The sequence below is a fragment of the Trypanosoma conorhini genome (genome assembly GCF_003719485.1).
Source record: "Trypanosoma conorhini strain 025E chromosome Unknown Tco_14.4_contig_00189, whole genome shotgun sequence".
Classification (NCBI taxonomy): domain Eukaryota; phylum Euglenozoa; class Kinetoplastea; order Trypanosomatida; family Trypanosomatidae; genus Trypanosoma; species Trypanosoma conorhini.
This window is the reverse complement of record NW_021704275.1, coordinates 9,927-22,146: the sequence shown is the minus strand read 5'-3', so window position 1 is coordinate 22,146 and position 12,220 is coordinate 9,927. Positions and strand designations below refer to the sequence as shown.

Here is a 12,220-nt window from a genome sequence, read left to right as displayed (position 1 = left end):
TCTACCACGCGCAGGACTTGGCGGTGCGCTCCTACGCGAACGCCGCAAAGCCGTTGGCGTCGACGGTGCCTGCCACGGCCACCTTTGCCACAGCGGCCGCCAACAAGAGCGACAACAACGGCCCGCAAAAAAATGACGCTAACGATGGCGGTGGCAATACACCGCGGTACACGACATGTGTTGCGGTTCCTGGGGGTGTCGTGACAAACCTTTACCGTCACGTGCCCCTCGCCACGACGTTTCGTTGGTGTCGCTACCTTTACCTGCTCTTCATGCGCACAGCACGTGAGGGAAGCCAGGTGGTGGTGAACTGCTGCGTGCGAGAGGAACTAGTGAATGGGGGGTACTATCAGAACTGCCGCTACAGCCCCTCTGGCCTTTCCGCTGCCGCGTGTAACGTAGACGAACGCCAAAGTGTGCTGGCGTGGGTGCGGCGAAAGATGCAGCCGTACATGCGGTGGGAGCGTTAACAGGAGCGGTAGCGGTTAGAAAAACTGTACGCCTGGCGAGGCCTCTGTCGGGAGGGAAAAGGGCATTGCATGAAGACCTGCACGTCCACGTGCGTTGAGTTGCGGCATGCCCGCTATTTCTTCTCATGGTCTGGGAGGGGAGGTGGAATGCATGGAGAACGGGTCCGGTAGATGTGTTTGCGCTTGTGAGCTGCGTGGGCGCACGGGAGGAGTGTTGTTCTCTCGCCTCGCGCCCACCCACGCCCCCGCATTTGCGGTTTGTTGGGGTATTGTTGCTCTTGGGGTTTTTCGTTCGCCGCCCCGGTCTCCTCTGGCAACGCGGCGAGGGGAAGAGAATATATATATATATAATCATCCCTGGGGAATAGTTGGGTGGGCGGACGGAGTTAAAGGCAATATCCAGCGCGCGAGAAGAAGAAGTGGGGGGGCGTGCGTACTCCCCGCCGCCGCCGTCTTTCGTGCTGCTTGTCCTCTCCGCCTTCTTCTCTCGCTCGGACTGGAGGACGCCGAGAAGTGTGTGTGTGTGTGTGTGTGTGTGTCTGTGTGTGTGTTTTGGTTTGCCTTTGACTGCGCGTTGTCCCTGCGACTTATTTGCTTCTTTTGACGCGGACAGGTAAGTAGTGGGAGGAGGGCAGCGATTTCACGCAAATGGTCAAGATCTCACACGACGAGTCACAGCGCATCAAGACGGCCTTCCTGTCCTACGCGCAGGGCCAAAGCAAGGTCACGGAGCCGATGATTGACCAGCTCATCTGCGGCGCCATCCCTGGCCTCTCGTGGGAGCAGCTGCAGGAGAAGAAGAAGGGCCGTGGGGCGGCGGACGGCTACGACCGTAGTGCCTTCTTCGCCCTCGTCGCGTCCGACGAGCAGTACGTGCGGTTCATTGCGCAGCACTTCCCGTGTGCGCCGGAGGAGGAGAAGCCACCGGAAATTGACGCCCTGGAACTCAAGACGCAGAAGGGGTTTTAGTGCGAGGAGGAGCGAGTGGAAGAAAAGCAAGCAGAAACAAAAACAAAAAAAATTTGCTACCACGACGCATGGCTCTGGCGGCAAATGTCAATATGTGTGTGTGTGTGTATATATATATGCATGTTTGTGTGTTTGTCTGCGACCAATGATGCATGTAAACAGAAAATAAAAGGGAAACAACGAAAAGGCAGGTGTACGTGTACGTTTGAAGGGGTGCGATCGGAAATTGAGGCGGAGGAGGGAAGGGAATTCAGAAGCTTTTGTTTGTTCTTTGCTTTGTTTTTTTTATTTTTGCTTTATTTTTCCCCTGCCTTCCTCCCTCTGCTTTCCTTCTCCGTTGGGCGCGTGCGTGCGTCGCCGCTTTTCAGAGAACCCGACAAGTCTTTTTACTGGCTCCTTTTCGCTTGCCGCGCAGGGGAACTACTCGCTACGTGAGCAAAACTGCGGTGTTCGCTGCTTTGGTGTTGCGTGGGCGTTTCACACGGCCCCGCCTCTTCTGCCACTTGTGCGTGTATGTCTTTTTCCTCCGCTCCTTCTTCTTCTGCGCCCCCTCGTCCTGCGTCGCCGCGGCGTCGTGTGCGGGCGGGGACCAGTTCACCCTCGTGGCCCTCCGCAGAATACGCACCCCCTTGTCGCCGTGTGAAAGTCTCGCCATTTGCCGTTTCCCCGCAGACGAGAAATGGACGACAACTTGGCCGCTGAGATCGCCATGATAGAGGCAGAGCTCGAGGCGGACCGCCAGTTTCGCGAGCAGCAGCAGCAGCAGCAACAACAGCAGCAGCAGCAGCAGCAGCCGTTCGGCTCCCTGGAGACTGGGGGCGTCTTCGACAGGGCTCCCCCTGCGGAGCGTAACGTCCACCCCGCACAGCGGCCGCGGGCGTTCGCCCACGGCGGCGACCCCGCGGCGGCGGCGCAGCAGAAGCAGGTCGGTGGGCAAGCCGCGATGGCCCCAACGTCGGGGCAACCGCACCAGTTCTCCAAGGATAGCGACGGCCGCTCCGTATTTGTGGGAAACCTGCCGAAGGGCGAGAACGGCGGTCCCACCACCACTCCGGAGGAGTTGGCGCAGTTCTTCGCCGACTGCGGGCAAATCCTGAACTGCACCGTCCTGCGGGACCGCGCGACGGGTGAGCTGAAGGGCACGGCGTACCTCGAGTTTGCCTCCTACACAGCCATGGGGAAGGCCATTGACACAAAGAACAACGCCAGCTTCAAGGGAAGTACCATTATTGTATGTTGACCGTGAGTTCCACCAACTAACCCCTTCTTTTGCTTGCTTGCGCCCTCACTCCTCACTCCTCACCCAGCCACTCACGCAACGCAACGCAACGCAACGCACACGCATTCCCCCCTCCCCTGCGTTTGCTCGCTCGGTCTGTGCGGTGCGGGTGGTGCGTCGAGGCGGAAGGTGGGTGGGGGGCGAGCGAGGGAGGGAGCGGCGCACAGCCCACGCCCCCTCTTTTGTACGCCGCACGGCGCCCCTCCCTATAAAAACCGAAGCAAGGCAGAATAGTGAGTATGCGTGTGTGTGTGTGTGTGGTGAGGCCCAGGCACGTGCCTTTCGAACAAATAAGCGGGCTGTCCAGCACTACAGTTCAATAGTCATCATAACAACAATAAACAGCATCATCAACAACAACAACAACAAAGAAGAAGCTATCGCTATAAGAAATATATAAAATAAGACAGTGGTGGGGGGGGGCGACAGAAAAATATATATATATATTAGATATATATAGCCCCCAATATACAAAAACAAAAACAAAAAACAAAGAACCACCAACACATCAAAAAGAATAAAGAATATATGAATAGAACTGCGTCCGTTATGCGCTTAAACATAAATATATTAGAGAGTCTCATGCCACACGTGCGGCCAGCTCCCGCCTCTCTTACTCTCTCTTCCCCCCCCTTCTCCCGGGCAAACACACACACACACGCACACTGTTCTGCCTTGCTTCGGTTCCTCCCCTCTCGTAAGCGCCTCTCTTTTCTGATGCATCTCAACTGGAACTGAAATTCGTCCTTTGCTTCTCTTTCCCCGTGTGCGTCGACGTGCACTTTGTTTTGTCTCTGTGTGCGTGGGTGTGTGCCTATGTGTGTGTTCTTCTAGGTGACGAAAAAACGCTCTGCCTTCCGCCCCGAGCGGGCACGCGGCGGCAGAGGAGGACGCGGGGCCGGTGCGGCCGCAGGAGACCCATACCAAGCCATGATGGCCCTGATGGGGATGATGGCCGGCGGCGCAATGATGCAACGTGGCAACAGAAGTGTTGGACGCGGGGGGCGGGGCCGTGGCGCGGCGGGGGGTTACACGCCCGCTGCGGGCGGCTTTCAGCCTTTCCAGTAGTACGCGGGAGGGGAGGAGGTTACCACAGACAGTGACGCGGAAATGGCGACGGGTAGAAGAAGCGCAGGTAGGTGTGTGAGGGCTACGTGCGGTCGCAACGTGGAGAGAGTAAGGGAGCCAGAATAAATCTGGGTGAATGGTTCACCTTGCTTCTTTGTTTTTTTCCTCCTTCTTCTTCTTCTTCAGTTGTATGCTTCCTCGTTTATTGCCGTTGTTTTCTTTTTTTTTTCATTCCCTCTCCTTTGCTCTCGCTCTGTGTGTCTGTCTGTGTCTGTGTGCGTGTTTGTTTGTCTTTGGCGGGGTGGCCGGCCTTCGGCATCCTGCAGGATGGCACGGGAGTAAAAAGAAGGCAACCGAGCTGGCGAGATATTGCGAGGGAATGTGTTAAATGCCAAATGAAAAGCTTTACTGTGTGCAATCGGGAGGGGATAAAAACAACGAAAACAACGTAAGAAGAGAAACGATAATAGGACATGAATACCCGCGGAAGTTGTCCTCTGATGCTGATTCGCCACTGCTAGCGGAGCATTCCGTGCACACTTCACCCGTAGAGCCCAAACGCATACACATACACACACACACATATATATATATATATGTATGCATGCAGAAATCTCGTCTGCGTGCGTGCGTGTGTGTGTGTGTGTGTGTGTGTATGTGCTACGGGTGATGGGTGCTCGCCTCCCATCTCCGTCCAGTGGTGATGTTTGCTTTCTGCAGCTGTTGCTCTTGCTGTTGTTGTTTTTGCCTCCATGACGCCTCGCGGGGGTTGGGGTTTGGCCGCGTTTAGAGAAAAAGAAACAGTAGAATAGGGGGAGGAGTCTGTAGATAGATAGCGAGGGGGGGAGAGAGAGGGAAACGACCGAGCGGGCGAGCCCAGACGAGGAGGGAGCATACACATACACACTACATAGTCGGTTGCGTAGCGGGGCGAAGGAGCTCCCGGGAGTAAAAAGGGATGGCGACCGTCAACCCGGAGGGGAAATGGAATTGGGTGCTCATGTCACTCTACGCATACATCACCACGAAGGAGTACCTCAAACTGGGAGGCTCTCTAGCCGCCGTGCAGGCGCGATCCTCGATGCGGAGGGCAAAGTTGTTTTGGCGCGATGCCTGGCAGTCCATTCTGCCGCCCAGCCCCAGCTGGAAGGACGGCAGGTGTCCTCGGCCGGACGACACTCTCGACGAGGCTATCGAGTATCTTCTCGCACCCCTCCTTTCTGAGATTGCCGCCATGGCGGAGATTACGCATGGGCAGTCCATAAGCATGACACTGTTGAGGGCATTTAGGAAGCAGTCGTGCCTCGTCGCCGGAGCCCCGCGGGAGCACCAAGTGGTGTTTGAGATGGCGGAAACAGATTCGGCGCTTCCAGCCATGCGGCTCCGCGGTGCCCCATTGAACGTGACGTATGCAGAGGCGACGCTTTTAGCAGGTTTGTTAAGTGAGGCCCTGGCGTGGGAGTGGTACTGGCTCACGCACACCCCTGTTCCTGTTCCCCCCGAAACCACGCGGAGCCCGCATAGCGGCAATTCGAAAACTCGCCCCCATGCACTCGCGCTGATGCTCGATAACTGCCCCGAGTTTAATCTCATCTGGATGGCCGTCTCCGAGGCAAGTGTTTGGCTGACCTTCTTGGATGTCCTCTACGACGCAAGGCGGCCGCAAACCAAGGCGGAGGCAGAGAGGCCTGTGGTGTATCATCACTGCAGCACGGCCCTCCTTAACACGAACCTCGCAAACCATCGCATGTTGTCGCACAGCCTGGAATGTGCCGCGGCGGAGATTCTGGTGATGGAGCAGAAGTACGTGCCGCTCCTTTTCGCCGACGAGAACGACCCGGCGTCTGGCAAGGGTGAGCGGCGGGAAAGGCAACGAAGCCCCGTGCAGCTGCCATGGTGTGTCCGGAGGGTGTTTCTCTGGCGGGCGGCGCCACCGAGTGTCCCGGAAGCAGCGAAGGGAGTGGAACCGTGGATGCTCGCCGAGGTGCGACGATTCAATGAGGCGCGGTGCCGCAGCGCTCACGGCGATGTCGCGGCCCTCGACCTCTTCGATCTCGTGCGTGCCAACTGCCTTCCACAGACACAGCAGCCCGCATTCCCTATCCTCGCGGCGCGCATTCTTTCCGCTCCCCCGGCTGCGCACGAGCCGACGGCCTCCACGCGGAAGCGGCAGCAGCAGCAGCAGCGGCGGCTTCCCGTCTCCCACATACGGAATACAACAAGGGAGGCCCTGCTGCGGTTTCGCCCAGTGATGCCGGTGCTGCACATTTACACCTCTGGGACGACCGGGCTTCCCAAGGCGGCGCGATTCAGTCACTTGCGGTTCTTTGCCGCCATTTTCCTCTCCTCCGTGCTTTCGCACCGAAACAAGGTGAAGGAAATTGTGCGGAAGCAGCAGAAGAGCCAGGGCCGCAGTGGAGGTGGCAATGATGGCTATTGCTCCACCTTCAAAAGGATGTTCTTGGGAGCTCGCTCCTCCCTCGAGGACGAGCTCAACGTTCTCACTGTGTACAACTGCCTGCCCATGTACCACACGGTAGGCGTCGTTTTCTGCATGGGACACCTGCTGCGGGCGTTGCAGGAGCAGCAGCGTGCGGCGGGTGCGGTGGCGTCGTATCAGTGGGACCCACAGTGCGATAAAAGCAACCTAGGTCGGCAGCAGAGGAAACTGCGGCTGGCGCCGACTGCACGTATGGTAATACGAAGCAAGTTCAGTGCCTCGCGATTCACACAAGACCTGCAACAGTACCGAGTCACCGTGTTTCAGTACATTGGGGAGATACTTCGGTACGCGTTGCACTATGTAAGAACGACAGAGGCTGCGTCTCACACCCTCGACGTGTGCCCCACGCGCAACGGCGTTGCTGTGGACGGCAGCCACGGCAGAAACAACGATATTAACGGTAACGAGAGGGAAACCCGGTGGGTGGTTCCTTTTGCATTTGGTAACGGTTTGCGTATCGACATCTGGGGCGAGTGCAAGGCCGCCCTCGGTATCGCGCAGGTGGTGGAATTTTACAGCTCAACGGAGGGGAATATATTTCTTCTTAACCTGTTCGATATTCCAGGGGTTGTGGGGCACCTGCCGCTCTTTCCTGACCCAATCTACTGGCTCTCCACACAGTTTATCCCGTTCTTTCCCTTCCGCGTTGCGAGGTACGACTTTGAGCAGGATGCGGTGTGGCGTCACCCGGTGACGGGGCTCTCCACCTACTGCGGCGTGGGCGAGACCGGCGAGATCGTGGGGGAAATCATTCAGGGCTTTGACGTCTTTGGGCTGCGACGCTTCGACGGCTACCATAGCGAGGCGGAGACGCGGAGGAACGTGGCTCGCAGCGTCTTCAAGAAAAACGACGCCTACTTTCTCTCGGGTGACTTGGTTAAGTTTGACGCGATGGGGTTCGTCACGTTTGTGGATCGCGTGGGCGACACGTTCCGCTGGAAGGGCGAGAACGTGTCCACGATGGAGGTGATGAACGCCATGAACGAAATGGTGGGGCGGACGGCCGCCGTGCGGGAGGCCGTCGTGTACGGCGTCAGCGCCCCACGCCACGAGGGAAGGGCGGGGATGGCGAAGTTGACGCTCACGCCGCTGGGGGAGGCCCGCGAGAGGGCCGCCGCCCCCGCCGAGGGAGGGACTGGCGCCAACAACGCCCTGCGTATGACCCTTGACGACGAGAAGCGGTTTCTGCAGAACGAACTGTACGGCCTGTTTGCCGGGGTGAAGGGCGGCCCCGCCGCGCTGCCAAGCTACGCCGTCCCCGTGTTCATACGCATAGACGAGGAGGCGACGGGGAAGGGCGGAGGGACCGGCGGGCAATCACGACAGCAGCAACCTCACGCGGCACCGGAGAGCCGGGGGCCATGCAGCCCACCCGGCTCCAGTCCAGGCCGCGACGAGGCGAGCGCCGCCGCCATGTTCAAGTACCGTCGGCACGTGCTTGTCGGCGAAGGCTACAGCTTCGCCCTGTCCGTGTCTGAGCCGGCCGCATCGCGCGTGTACGTTCTTGTGAGAAGAAGAGAACTCTTGACCGCTGTGGGAGTGGAGCCGGTTCCCCCGTCTCTCTCCTGCGGGTACTTGCCGTTGAATGCAAAAACGGTTGGGGCATTTGGCGAGGAGCTGCAGAAATGCGGGTGGTGATCTCGCCCTTCTCACGCTTTGCTTCTGTTTTAATCTGTGTGCATATAGTTATAAGATATATATATATATACTGCGAATTGTTCCCACATGCGATGGTATGGTTTTTTTTCCTTCTCCGCACTTCTTGCATGTGCATAACTCAAATGATTATTTAATTTTTTTTCTTCGTTTGCCCTGCATTGTTGATGGGTTTTTTTTCTGCCGTTCTAACTCTCTTTGTGTGGTCCTCGAATGAATTCCCTCCCATCCCCTCCCATCCCCTCCCACGTGTACCGCGTGCATGCGGCCAGGTGTTGTGGTTGGCAGTTTGCTGATGCATTGGGCCCTTCCCTGCTCTCTTTATTCTTTTCTTTCTCCGATACTCGCACAACCGCGTTTGTTGCCTCTGCTGCGGCCGCCGCTGCCTCTCTTTGCTCGGGCGGTGAAGGGGGCGTGGTAGCATGCACGGCAACACCGCGGACGGCGCTGCTGGGGCATGGACGCGTACTGCAGACCTGCTGGCGGAGGAGCGGAGCAGTCTGCGGTTCATTTTGGACACGCTGCACTTCACATTCGACCACCACCGCCACGCCGCAAGGAGCCTTGGGAGCAGCAGCCACAAAGACAACAACAGCCGCAGCAGCAGCAGCGGCCACAGTCACGGGTTCATCCGTGGCAGCAGTGGTGGCGGAAGCGCCATTGCCTCAGAGGCGGAGGTGGTTGAGCTGCTCGGCATGTTGCCCGAAGTCCTCCGCAGCGCCGTTGCCCCCGCCATGCTGCATCGAAAGGAGCAGCAGCGGCAGTCCATGACCGTTGCTGGCGTGGCACGCCCCCCGCCGTTGTCGCGGCATACCACACTCTATCGTCTTTTGTTTACCCCTCTTTTATTTTCATCCTCCTCGTCGTCCAGGTGCGGCGGGGAATGTGCCGTGCTAGAGTGCCTTGGGCGCGCGTTGATGGGCGGGGGTGGCACGAGCCGTGTGGAGACGCCCGGGATGCCGCCAGAGGATTCTCCGCAGGACTCCATCAGCGCCACGAGAGAAACGACGTGGTTTGCGGGAACTGTCACGCTCGCTGCGCTTCATGCGCTCGGCGACGTTGTCCAGCTGTGCCTGCACGACACCGCTGAGGAGAGGCGCGTCGGTGGAGAACCCTCTACGCCGCTCGACTGCCGTCGCGCGGCGCCCTCAAGCAGAGAAGAGGCCGTTGCGTCGCAAACCGCCGTGCTGCGAGATGCGCTTGGGCACGCCTTGTGTCAAACCGGCCTCTTTGACTATCTCTGGCGCAGCCTGCTTTATCAGCCCGTTGTGCATGCCCAGCGGGTGGCGATGGCGCGGGTGCTCTGCGACGTGAGCCACGCGGGCCTCTTACTGCTGCCCGACGCCATTGCTCGCGCGCGGCAAGTTACGAGCCCCGCCGTCTGGGGGCAACGGGTGGCCGAATGCATCCTCTCCGATCCCAGTGCCCCGGTGAAGGAGTTTCTGGCCGCGATGTTGTACGCGGGGTTACAGTCCGCCCTGGTGGGCGGTGGCCGTCATGCTGAGGACGGCGATGGTCGTGTCTACTGGCGGCGCTGGGTGACAAATCCGTCGCTGCGGTCTCTGCTGGGCGTCGTGGCGACAGGGGCCTCCTTTGCCGTGCTGCAGCCAGTGCTGGGCTCACTGATTTTGGTGCTGGAACACGAGCGGTGGGAGGATGCGGCACGGCAGTGTCCACCCGGCAGATGCGCGCCGAAGCACGTGGACGCCGCAGCAGTGGCAGAAGTGTGTGCCACTCTGCTGTTGCGCCTATTCACAGGTCCAGCCGCCGTGAATTCCCGCAGGTGGGACGAAGATTGCAAGCAACAGTTGCGGCGGTATCGCCTGACCGTTCGGGGTGTGGTGCGGCTGCTGCGCCTCGCGCTGAGAAGCGTCGATCGACTGCTGGACGGCGCTGGCGCAACGCGGCCGCCGAGTGGGGGCGACGACGCCGAGCGCGAGGCCTCCGTGCTGTTGCGCACGTGTGTGGAGAAGCAGCTGCTGGCCGCAGTGATGACGGGCCTGGCGACGCCGTCGGCGGGCTCCCGTGCGTGTGCGTTTGCGACGCGATCCATGCGGGCGGAGATGGTGCGGCTCGTGCGTGACCTGCTCGAGCGGGCCTCCCCGCCCCTGTTTTTCTTGACCTGCAGGCTAGTGCCGTACCTGCCAACGCTGCTGCAGATAATTGTAGACGCGGCAAAGCAGCTCGGCGGCGGCGAGGGTTGCGATGACGATGAGGACGGCCGCGACGAACTTCCGTCCTGCCAGCCGCAGGCGGAGGTGTTGTGCAGCGCCGGCATCGAAACGGTCTCCCTGCTTGGCGTGATGATGTGGCACGCGCCGCTGGTGCGTGAGCGCTTTCTGGACGTGCTTGATGCCCTGCACTGCACGTCCGAGCAGCGAGAGGTGCTCTTTGACGTCATGGAGGCACTTGCCCGTTCGCTGCCGCCGCAGGCAGTGCGAGGCCTCCTCATTGTGGACGCGATGGGCACCGTGGTGAACGACGTGAGTCAACTGCGCGGGGAAGAGCAGCTGCAGCCGCAGCTTGACGTGCTAGCGCGGTTGCTACGGCGGCAGCAGCAGCCGCTGTCGCGCCAGAGTCGGACGGCAGACCGCCTCATGCCCGAGGGTCGCTGGGCGTCTGTGCAGCGGCAGCGGCAGGGCCTGGGACCGCAACACGGCCATGCGTGCCGCGTATTTGTGTGGTTCGTCCTGCACCACCTTCGCGGCAGCGCCAGGAGGCGGGCGCTGGCTGACGACGCTGAGGAGGCGGAGGCGGAGGCGGAGGCGGAGGACGCGGCCGGCGGGGTGTCGGTCTCCCCGATCCAGCCGAGCACCAGTGACAGCACGGTGGGGCATCGTGTCGGTGAGTTCATTGCCGACCTCCAGAAGAGCCCCCGCTGCGGGGGGGATTCCGTTCTTCTGAAGCCGCGCCGCGCCCCCGCCGTGGGGCGGGAGGGGCCGCAGCGTGACGGGGAAGAGGACACGGAGGAAAGTGGCTCTCACGACGACGGTGCGAGCGACACGGTGCGGCTGCAACGCGTGTCTGGCAGTCAGTCCTCAGGCCTCTCGCGGCAGCAGCCACGGCGGGCGATGGAGGGGCACAGGCACATGTTTTCCGCGTCGGTGGGTGGAAATGCGATGGACCCTTTAGAGCACGTACGACAGCGGCAACTAGAGAGCATCGCAGCGGAGAAAACGGCGTACCGCGCGGCCCTGGGTCTGTTTGCGTCCCTGGCGTCACGGTACTACCGGCGTCTCCTAACCCCGCGGGCGGCGCTGGAGTACTTGCACCGCCAGCAGCACAGTGGCGTGCCCCCGCGGCGACGCATGCGTCCTCCCACGTCCACACCTCCCTCCAGGAGCCCGCGTGTGAGCAACAGCAACACCGCACTGCGGCTCTGGACACCCCGCGATGTGTGCCAGGAGGATCTCTTCTACTTTTCCCTGCCCCTCAGCGCAATAACTGAGCAGGCGATAGCTGAGCTCGTGGAGCGATGCAAGCGGCACCGGCAAGTGCTTCACAGGACTTTACAAACCGTGCCGCAGGCTTCGCGTGGGCGTCGTTGGTTCCTGCACGACGCAGCCACAAGTATCATGGGCCGCCTCATCGCGCTTTTTCAGGTTCTCGCGCAGCACATCCAGCGTGAAGGAGAGAAGGCAGTGCAGGAGGCACTCGCGCAGATGCCTCCGCTGCCTCAAGACGAAGGCGATGATGAGGATTTCATTAGCAACGTGGCTAGGCGATGGGCTCGCAGGGACGCCACACCGTGGGAGTTGCATGGTGGCTCCCTTCTAGAGGCGACGAAGTTTATTGTTCGGTGCTTTCCGCGTCCTACGAAACCGGGGGTGGAAAAGGCAACGAACTCCCCTTTCCAGCTGGGTATGGAGCAAACACAGAAGGAAGTATGGGGGAGTGACGAATGCTAGAAGGAAAGATGAACGGAAGCAAAGGGTGCTGCCTATGCCTTTCCGTCTCTCTCTCTCTCTCTCTCTCTGTGTGTGTGCCGCTCCTTTTTCCCTTAGGCGACGATGTTGTGGTATCCCCTCTTTTATTGTGGTTCATTCCTTTTTTCTGCGTGGGAGCCCGGCGGCGCCAGGCGGTTGGGAGGCGCGACGCCGGCGCACCGCCGCCCCCTCACGCTGCGGTTGTGCCTCGTCCCTCGTACTGCTCCCGCCGCTTCTGCTCTTTCGCTTCTCTCTCCCGCACGCGCAGAACGCGGCCAACAGGTCAAGCACTCGAAACAACAGCAACAACACACATATACACACCGCAAACGCACACAAATGCCAAAGA

At 60.1% G+C, this 12,220-nt stretch overlaps 5 protein-coding genes across 5 annotated transcripts in view, besides 20 other annotated features; all 5 read left to right on the top strand.

The window, feature by feature from the left end:
• Positions 1 to 983: 983 nt before the first annotated feature.
• Positions 984 to 1,021: a microsatellite.
• A 97-nt stretch (positions 1,022 to 1,118) lies between these two features.
• Positions 1,119 to 1,439, top strand: Tco025E_03930 (uncharacterized protein; the record flags this gene model as incomplete). The annotated part of the gene is made up of 1 exon (XM_029370846.1): positions 1,119 to 1,439. One exon carries the CDS (start codon positions 1,119 to 1,121, stop codon positions 1,437 to 1,439), a length of 321 nt encoding a protein of 106 aa, XP_029229065.1.
• Positions 1,440 to 1,532: 93 nt separating this feature from the next.
• Positions 1,533 to 1,578: a microsatellite.
• Positions 1,579 to 2,118: 540 nt separating this feature from the next.
• On the top strand, positions 2,119 to 2,679 carry Tco025E_03929 (putative RNA-binding protein; the record flags this gene model as incomplete). Its single annotated transcript, XM_029370845.1, has 1 exon — positions 2,119 to 2,679. One exon carries the CDS (start codon positions 2,119 to 2,121, stop codon positions 2,677 to 2,679), a length of 561 nt encoding a protein of 186 aa, XP_029229064.1.
• A 73-nt stretch (positions 2,680 to 2,752) lies between these two features.
• Positions 2,753 to 2,783: a microsatellite.
• A 59-nt stretch (positions 2,784 to 2,842) lies between these two features.
• Positions 2,843 to 2,875: a microsatellite.
• Positions 2,876 to 2,951: 76 nt separating this feature from the next.
• Positions 2,952 to 2,981: a microsatellite.
• Positions 2,982 to 3,048: 67 nt separating this feature from the next.
• Positions 3,049 to 3,087: a microsatellite.
• A 64-nt stretch (positions 3,088 to 3,151) lies between these two features.
• Positions 3,152 to 3,177: a microsatellite.
• Positions 3,178 to 3,188: 11 nt separating this feature from the next.
• Positions 3,189 to 3,243: a microsatellite.
• Positions 3,244 to 3,361: 118 nt separating this feature from the next.
• Positions 3,362 to 3,384: a microsatellite.
• Positions 3,385 to 3,507: 123 nt separating this feature from the next.
• Positions 3,508 to 3,544: a microsatellite.
• A 167-nt stretch (positions 3,545 to 3,711) lies between these two features.
• Positions 3,712 to 3,744: a microsatellite.
• Positions 3,745 to 3,931: 187 nt separating this feature from the next.
• Positions 3,932 to 3,970: a sequence feature (GA-rich).
• A 70-nt stretch (positions 3,971 to 4,040) lies between these two features.
• Positions 4,041 to 4,077: a microsatellite.
• Positions 4,078 to 4,341: 264 nt separating this feature from the next.
• Positions 4,342 to 4,388: a microsatellite.
• A 15-nt stretch (positions 4,389 to 4,403) lies between these two features.
• Positions 4,404 to 4,446: a microsatellite.
• Positions 4,447 to 4,484: 38 nt separating this feature from the next.
• Positions 4,485 to 4,529: a microsatellite.
• A 91-nt stretch (positions 4,530 to 4,620) lies between these two features.
• Positions 4,621 to 4,679: a microsatellite.
• Positions 4,680 to 4,744: 65 nt separating this feature from the next.
• Positions 4,745 to 7,927, top strand: Tco025E_03928 (putative fatty acid transporter protein-like; the record flags this gene model as incomplete). Its single annotated transcript, XM_029370844.1, has 1 exon — positions 4,745 to 7,927. The coding sequence occupies one exon, from the start codon at positions 4,745 to 4,747 to the stop codon at positions 7,925 to 7,927; it is 3,183 nt and encodes a 1,060-aa protein (XP_029229063.1).
• A 42-nt stretch (positions 7,928 to 7,969) lies between these two features.
• Positions 7,970 to 7,997: a microsatellite.
• Positions 7,998 to 8,164: 167 nt separating this feature from the next.
• Positions 8,165 to 8,193: a microsatellite.
• Positions 8,194 to 8,367: 174 nt separating this feature from the next.
• On the top strand, positions 8,368 to 11,853 carry Tco025E_03927 (uncharacterized protein; the record flags this gene model as incomplete). Its single annotated transcript, XM_029370843.1, has 1 exon — positions 8,368 to 11,853. The coding sequence occupies one exon, from the start codon at positions 8,368 to 8,370 to the stop codon at positions 11,851 to 11,853; it is 3,486 nt and encodes a 1,161-aa protein (XP_029229062.1).
• Positions 11,854 to 11,898: 45 nt separating this feature from the next.
• Positions 11,899 to 11,921: a microsatellite.
• Positions 11,922 to 12,210: 289 nt separating this feature from the next.
• Tco025E_03926 (uncharacterized protein) overlaps positions 12,211 to 12,220 on the top strand; it is a gene marked incomplete at both ends in the record, with an annotated part of 411 nt that continues 401 nt past the window's right edge. The window contains one exon of the mRNA XM_029370842.1: positions 12,211 to 12,220. This exon is cut by the window's right edge and continues 401 nt beyond it. Within this exon, the coding sequence (XP_029229061.1) occupies positions 12,211 to 12,220 (10 nt within the window).